Raw genomic sequence first — 8,588 nt, 5'->3', positions numbered from 1 at the left:
GAGACCTGTGTTCCTAAATATGAGAAATACAGGATCCCTGTGTTCATCACTGACAGAACAGCCATATTTACATCGGCAGACCACCATTCTGTCTCCACGGGGAGCGATCACAGGTGCCCGGCAGACATCTCATCCGCCGGACCCGCTGATTGGCTCCCCCTGTTTGCAATCGGCACATGTGCATGGCCCCACTAGCTGTTTTACGAAGCAACGTACAGGTACGTTGTTTTGCGGGACAGAGCGGACCTGCCGCAGTACAAGTACAGCGGCTGGTCAGCAAGTGGTTGATAGGTTTGGTGTGTAAGAAATTGTACTGGCCTACACAGAGACCCGATCTTAACATTACTTACCAAACTTTGGCATAATTCTGAACACCTACAAAAAGCCAGGTCTTCTTAGCCATCAGTACCTGACTCAAATAATGTATTTCTTTTGCGTGAATGAGCACAAATTCTCACAGCCACACTTCAAAATCTGGAGGAAAGCCTTCCTAGAAGCATGGAGGCTAATGTATCTATAAAAAGATAAGCGACTAAATATCAATTCCCATGGTTAAAGTAGAACTATAGGCACATTTTCATTTTGGATTAAGCAAGGGAGGGTATAACCCGTCAGAATTTTTTTTTCCCATTATTGCCCCATTGTAGAGATTTCCCTGCACTTCATGTCCATAGCCAAAACAGAACAGGGCGCAGAGAACAATAAAAACTGACAAGCCTTCTATTACCGCTGTACTCTATCCACAACTTAAGAAAAAAAAAAGGTTTGCCTTTCATTATACTTTAAGAAATTGGGTGTCATAGGTCTGATGGCCAGTTACCTATAAGCCCCCGTTCACACTAAGGCGACCTGTGAAGCGACCTGGTCGCCTCACAGGTCGTCTCCCATAGGGAAGTTGCGGACCCGTTCTAATAGGAGCGACACAAGTCGCTCCGACTTAGAAAAAGGGTCCGGAGCTTCTTTGGGGCGACCAGGAGGCGACCGCCATAGACTTTAATGTTATGAAGTCCGTGGCGGCCGCTCCGAGGTCGCGGCGCGCTGCTCGCACCGCGACCTCCGAGGTCCGAAGTAGCGTCGCTTGCATGTGAACGGGGGCTAAACTGTGACTAGTGTAAGTATTGCCCAGGCACCTTTTTATATCTTTGGTAAATAAGAAGGGTAAGAAGATACATTCAACATGTTCACATTTAAACCCTACATCATGATCGACAAGTTGATTGCTTTATTTATAGGTTTTGATGATGTAACCCTGTTGTCAGGGCCCTTCCCTAATAATTACTAGACCAAGGCAGCAAAACCTGTAAACATCTTGACCATCTCACCTTACTCATCAATTGAGATTTTTCAAGACAAGTATATAAATCGATACAACTTAATAAAATCATGAAGTCAATTATGTTCAGACAATTTCCTGCCCCTGATAAATTCACTTGCGTTCAAAGAAATGTTAAAAATCTTTGCAGCCTTGACGTTTATGTCCAATTATATTTCTTAAGAGGATGACTTAGGTCACAAAAAGGTGCTAAATTACAAATATATATTGAAAAAAAAAATTAAATAACAAAAATAAGGAAAATAATTAGTGATCCCGTTATTTAGTGTGCAGAACAGCAGCCTCTCAACACTCACTACAAGGAGTGTTACAGCAAACATATGGAAGGATGGAATCACTAAGGATAGAGCGGAAACAGATGCGTTTAAAGTGATATGAAACAATAACAGGTTTGGAATATATCGCATTTTCTAAAATTTATAACCTCTGATTGTGAATGTACTGAGCACCAAACTGTATCTGTCCGGTTTTAAAAAGTGCTATTATCATCATTGCATGGGTCTAAATAAGTCGCTATTATCAGTAACTGAGCTTGCCATTTCCAAAACTTCATTACAGGATAGTGCCAAACAAGTCCTTTCTCAGTCCACATTTGGAAGGATCTGACGCTTTGGGGTGATGTGAAAAGCCTGCACTTGATTAGAAGACATACTGAAGATCTGATTTGTATGGCTATCCAAAGGTTCAAAGGAGTTAGAAGGAAAATCGTTCTTCTAATTACTAGGAAGCAGTTTCTGAGGTGGCAGTTACACTGTTCTTTATGTCCCTGTTGGACTTTGATCCCTCTTCCCCTGTCCAATGGTTTACCCTTGTTCTTAAGTACTATGCTTTTCTCGATTCCCATCATGGTGATCAGTCTCTAGATTGGTAGAACAGGATATATCCAGACTCTGAATTTTTTGAAATGTCTGATGTTAAACCATAGAACTCTTCAATGGCTTGGGCATCAATTTTCTGTGTTGACAGAAGAAAAAAATTAAAATGCTTGCAAAAAAAAACATAACGACAAACATGTTCCTATACTTAATGGCACATTAAAACAAGAAGTGTCTCGCCAAAAATAAAGGCCTCATAAATATGGGTGATTCAGCATGGAAAAGAACCAGGACTGCCTCATCAGCAAAGGCACTGCAGTTAAAATCGTATGTATGGAATCAATGCCCCATTTAGATGTGCAGTCTTTGGCAGTAGGCATTTTCTTAATTGACACCTATGTCTTCAAGATCCTATAGATATCACTGTAAAACTCAAAGGCTGTTCGTACTTGAATGTGTTCAGGTTATCACAAACTAAGCATGCCACAGACAAGCTTTTCTTTTTTTTTTTTTTTTGAAAGATGGAAAACAAAACCAACCTCTACAATGTCGTCATCAAAGAGCAGCCAGAACCCATGACTCTTTACAATGGTGATGTAGTGTCCGCGGTTTGGCCCACTATTTTTAGTTTAAAAAGAAAATGATAAAAACAAAAAAAATAAATAAATCAGTTTGGAACCTGGACAATACACATATTAACACATTTATTATAAAGTTCCATACTTTACCAGTGCCAAAAAGCAAAAAAAATAGATTTTTTACTTACCACAACATCCTTTTCTCTGAAGTTCATTGACAGATGCAGCTACATATTCTTCTTAACCATTGGGTTATGCTGCCCCTACAGGAGTAGGACACTAGGCAGAAAAAAAAAACTTTACCACGCCTATGGGGCAGTCCCTGCAGGCATACACCCCCTCACTCTACTATTTGTTGCAAGAAGTGTCAGAAGTAAAAAAACCTGCTCAGAAATAGAGGGGCGGGTGCTGCGTCTGTCAATAAACTTCAGAGAAAAGGATTTTACGGTAAGTCAAAAATCCAGTTTACCACAACATCCTTTTCTCTGAAGTTCATTGACAGACGCAGCTCCATATTCTTCCTAACCATTGGGACGTTCCAAACAGTATTTGCATGAGGGGTGGGAAAACAACGCAGAGAAAGAAGGTAATTCCCCAAAGGCTAAACTTAGCCAACCAGGTAACATGGAGCTCAACCAGGAGCAACTGGAGCTCACCTAGAAACAACATACACCCTCAAAGAGAAAAAATTGCTCAGCCAAAACAGCAGCCTGCAAAACCTTGCGGCCAAAAGAAGCATCCAAGGATGCCAACACATCTACTTCGTAGAAATTAGAGAACGTGTGCACAGACGATCAAGTTGCCACCTTGCAAACTTGTATTACTGACACCTGATGGCGAAAGGCCAAAGAGGCACTCAGCGCCCTAGCAGAATGCGCCTTCACAGGGAAAGGTGGAAACTGACCCTTAAGTGAATATGCCTGTACCACCGTCTGCCTGATACATCTGGATACAGTCGCAGCAGACGCAGCCAATCCTTTCCAAGGTCCTCCTGTGAGGACAAAAGGAGAGTCTAATTTCCTGAAACACTCAGTAACTGTCAGGCAAACCCTAATTGCCCGAACCACAGCAATAGAATGCAAGGCAATTTCCTTGGGGTGCTTGGGCTTAGGGCAGAGTGAAGGCAGCACAATGTCTTCATTCAATGGAAATCAGAAACAAATTAGGAAGAAATGACTGATTAGGTCGAAGTACCACTTAATCTCTGTGGACCACCAGAGAAGGAGAAAAGCAGGACAGCAGACGCTCTGCAGGCAGAGGTAATAGCCACCAAAAAGGCTTCCTTCTGTGACAGTGTAAGCAGAGGAATCTCCCTAAGTTTTCAAAGGGAGGTTTTTGAAGAACAGACAGTACCATGTTAAGATCCCACAGAGGTAATGGGGACCGTATCGGAGGAGCCACATGACGAACTCCCTGGATAAAAGTGCGAACCAAAGAATACGTAGCTAAAGGGCGTTGAAAAAACACCACCAAAGCCAACACCTGGCCTTTAACAGTACCCAAGGCCAACAGCTGCTCAACCCCTCTCTGGTGGAAAGCCAATATCCTAGCCACTGAATAGGAGCATGTATGCACCTTAATCGATTCACACGTCTACGTTAGATGTTTGGGACTTATTACATAAAAGATTTATTGGCTATATAATTCTCCACTGATGCCTCTACTTACACATAAGTTCTTCCCCCCGGGTATGATTGACCAGGGTTTTGCCCGATGGTCACAGGAGGGACCTTTAACCACTTAAGCACCGGAAGATTTTACCCCCTTCCTGACCAGGGGTTTTTTTGCGATTTTTTACTGCGTGACTTTAACGGACAATTGCGCGGCCGTGCGACGCTGTACCTAAACGGAATTTCACATCCTTTTTTTCCCACAAACAGAGCTTTCTTTTGGTGGTATTTGATCACCTGTGCGATTTTTTGATCATGCGCTATAAACAAAAAAGTGCGTAAATTTTGCAAAAATAACAATATTTTTCACTTATTTTATATGAAGTCTGCTTCCCACGCCAACATTTGGTGGGATTGCTCGAAAATTCCTAAATTCTGGCAACAAGTGGTCGATTACATAGAAAATAACTAATTACACAATACAGATGGTTTAACAGTAGTATAAAATATAGATAGACATACACAATTCAAAGACCTGACATGGAGTATACAAATTCATATAAATAATTTTCAATAGTAATAAATATATTATATAACATAACCAACATATAATCGATCTCCAAATGGTATGTCATCATTTCTTGTAAGCTCTACGCGTTTCGTGGCTCTACATCCACTCATCAGGAGCTAATTAAAAGTATAGATCTGTAAGAGTAAACTGATATTAAAATACTATAATCTTAGATAAAGGAATATAACAGATTGCTCCTAGTTTATAAATGTAGAATCCAGCTACTTACTGTGCTGACCCAATAAATCTGGAAGACCACCCCTAGCGAAACTGTCTCACCCGGGGCTGAGGCGGGTGAGACAGTTTCGCTTATCTCTTACAGATCTATACTTTTAATTAGCTCCCGATGAGTGGACGTAGAGCCACGAAACGCGTAGAGCTTACAAGAAATGATGACATAACATTTGGAGATCAATTATATGTTGGTTATGTTATTTAATATATTTATTACTATTGAAAATTATTTATATGAATTTGTATACTCCATGTCAGGTCTTTGAGTTGTGTATGTCTATCTATAATTTATACTACTGTTAAACCATGAATTATTTAATAAATATTTATCAATTGGCGATTTTACATTACTTTGATATTCAGTAATTGACTTACCTCATCTAAAGTCCCACAATTTCTGAACAAATTGTTCTTTTTGCATATTCATTAGGGATGGAGGTTTAGCCACTATATATACCCCAGATCATGTCCCTCTCTTTGCAAAGGTTTTTACTTGAGTTTGGAAATATGGACTGCACGGAATCCACCACCTATGGCCAGCACCCTTTCTCCCCCCCCTTCCTCCCCCCCTTTTTTTTTTCTCCTTGGAAATTAAGAAAGCATAACATTGATGATTCATGGTAATTATTGGAAAATTATAGAAATGGTTGATTGTATTGAGTCATTGAATATAATGGAAGAGTAATTCCTTTTTCATCTCCTTTTTTTGTTTGTTTTGTTGATTTGTCTGTATATAAATCTTTTTGGAAAATCAAATAAAAATTTATATATAAAAAAAAAAAAAATCGATTCACACCATGAGATGTAAGGATTCCACGTACGATGATAAATCTTCCTGGATGGTACATTTTCTAGTCTTCAACAGTGTAGGAATCACGGAGTCAGAAAGACCCCTATCCTGCAATACCTGGATTTTAAACAGCCACGCCGTTAAAGCCAGTGACTGAAAACAAACAGATCTTCGCTGGGAGGAAGTCTCCAAGGAGCATTGGTGACCAACCTTACCAGATCTGCATACTAAGACCGGCGAGGCCAGTCTGGGGCCACCAGAATAAAACAGCAATAAAGGAGCGCTAACAAAACCTCCAGCACATGAAGGGTAAAACAGTTAAACAGGGTGGGAGGGGGAAGGGGAAAAGGGGGGGGGGAGGAAAGGGAAAATGAGGAATAAAGAATATAAAACAAAACAAAAATGGATGATTGAAAAAGTCCTGATGGAAAATGTCCAAGGCGCCGAGCTGCTCTCCACAGAAAGGAGGAATTCTGAACTGAACAAAAGAGGAAAAGAGAGAGCGCTCTAAGTGCAGACAATCTTTAATAATAGCAAGGCATTAAGTAATGTAACTCACTAGAGATCAAAGTCATAGGGCTGTGTTGAGTCACGGACATAAGGAATTCCCCTGGGAATTCCCCTTTATGCCTTGCTATTATTAAAGGTTGTCTGCACTTAAGAGTGCTCTCTCTTTTCCTCTTTTGGGGCCACCAGAATGACAGGTATCCCTTCTACCTCTATTCAGCGCAGAAGCCTCGACAGAAGTTTCAGCGGAGAAAAATTTTTTTTTGTTGAAAATGTAATCTTTATTTTGCATAAAAGATATACAAAAACCAATACTTTTGTCGGGGTACATTCTCCCCTGTACTGCGACGCAGCGGAGAAAACAAATAGATCAGCCGATACTGACCCCAAGGAATCTTGGTGTCTGTGGCATTGTCCAGAGGATCCCGAGACCTGGCTACAAACTTCTGTACCTGCTCGTTGAGCCGAGAAACAAACAGGTCTTCATCGGGTGTCCCCCACCGGACACACAACAGGTGAAACACCTCCGAGTGCAGGGACCATTTCCCGTGATCCAACACTTAACGACTCAAGCAAGCCGCCTGCCAGTTCTCCACTCCGGGTATATGCACGGCGGAGAGGGCTGGAACAAAATTTCCATATCCAGCCCATATTAGGATCTCGGCCACCAGGACACACTTGGTGCCCCCTTGATGATTTACGTAAACCATGGCCATGGCATTGTCTGACTGAATCTGAACCCTGCAGACGATTTGTCCAGGTGACTCAAGCAAAGCTCTGAGTTCCAGAATAGTGATCGCAAGTCTGGACTCTTTCAGAGTCCAGGTCCCCTTGACACAACGCTTTCCAAGACCCCCCCCCCCCAGCCGGACAGGCTTGCATCCGTGGATACCACGGTCCAATACAATGGAAGGAAGGGCTTGCCCTTACGCAGGGCCAAGGAACAGAGCCACGACAAAAGAGCACTTCTTGCATTTTGACTCAACGAATCAGATTGTCCAAAGATTTTGGATCCTTGTTCCACTTGACAAGAATACCCCTTTGCAGAGGTCTCATGTGGAACTGAGCAAACGGAACCGCCCCGAAGGTAGACACCATCAGGCCTAGCGCCCTCATGCAAGTCCGCAAAGAGGACAGATTGCAACCGAATCGTCCTCTGCAACTTTTGCAGCTTTTCCAGGGGGAAGAAACACCCTAGCAGAGGCCAGAGTCAGTCCCAGATAAACCATTTTGGAGGCTGGGACCAGATCAGATTTTCTGAAATTGATGGTCCAACCGAACTCTTGCAGAGTCCGTACAGTGATTGGCAGATCGCCCACCAGAACTGAGTGGGAGTCTGCTCTTAAGAGGAGATTATCCAGGTACCCCCCGCTGTCACAGTAATGCCAATACTGGAGCCCAACACGTTGGTGAAGATCCTGGGGGTGGAGGGGAGACCAAAGGGTAACGCCACAAATTGATAGTGTTCCTCTCCTACAGCAAAGAAAATGCTGGTGTCCAGCGTAAATAAGGATGTGCAGAAATGCGTCCTCGATGTCTAGAGAGGCCAAAAAGTCCCCTTGGTGTAGGAACGCCACTACCGTGTGAATGGACTCGATTCTGTACCCACACAAAGCAATTCAGAGCCTTGAGGTCTTGAATTGGACACACTTTCCCTTCTTTCCTGGGAACAGTAAACAGGTTTGAAAAAAAAAAACGTTGACAACGTTCCCGAGAGGCAACCGGCACAATCAACCTTTGTGACAGCAGATCTTGTACCACCCTCGTAGATCCCTTAACCCATCTGAAGATAGGCGTAGATTGGACGGGAAGAATCTATCAGACGGTCGGAACCTGAATTCGGTCTTGTAACCCGATCGGAGCAGCACGAGGGCCCCTTTGTCCTGAATCAAGGAGGTCACTGGTTCTGGACAGAAAACAAAGAGGGCGGGTGAGGGCGTCCCTTCATGCAGACGGAGATTTGTCCGCAGATCTGGGAGGGGCCTGTTCTTGGCTTACCCGATCACGTCTTCTTGGAACCCCCAGACTTAGGTCCTTTCTCCTGCGTGCCGAAGGCACGAAAGGGCCACCTGCGTGCTGAAAAATAAGGGCCCCATCTATTACGCGGTGACTTAGCGGATAGAGGAAGAAGATTACTCTTCCCACCTGTG

The 8,588-nt window shown here is 42.9% G+C and overlaps 1 protein-coding gene across 1 annotated transcript in view; it reads right to left on the bottom strand.

The window, feature by feature from the left end:
• Positions 1-1,202: 1,202 nt before the first annotated feature.
• LOC309560749 (ubiquitin carboxyl-terminal hydrolase 12-like) overlaps positions 1,203-8,588 on the bottom strand; it is a 106,596-nt gene continuing 99,210 nt past the window's right edge. Inside the window, exons 8-9 of the mRNA XM_082264397.1 lie at positions 2,688-2,766; positions 1,203-2,287 (exon numbers count right to left, since the gene is read on the bottom strand). Coding sequence (XP_082120523.1) covers positions 2,186-2,287; positions 2,688-2,766 — 181 coding nt within the window. The 3' untranslated portion in view covers positions 1,203-2,185. The remainder of the gene's footprint in view (positions 2,288-2,687; positions 2,767-8,588) is intronic.

Source organism: Pelophylax lessonae, assembly GCF_965119305.1.
Source record: "Pelophylax lessonae genome assembly, chromosome: 7".
NCBI lineage: Eukaryota > Metazoa > Chordata > Amphibia > Anura > Ranidae > Pelophylax > Pelophylax lessonae.
The sequence above is the reverse complement of the archived record's forward strand: the minus strand, read 5'-3'. Positions and strand labels throughout refer to the sequence as shown.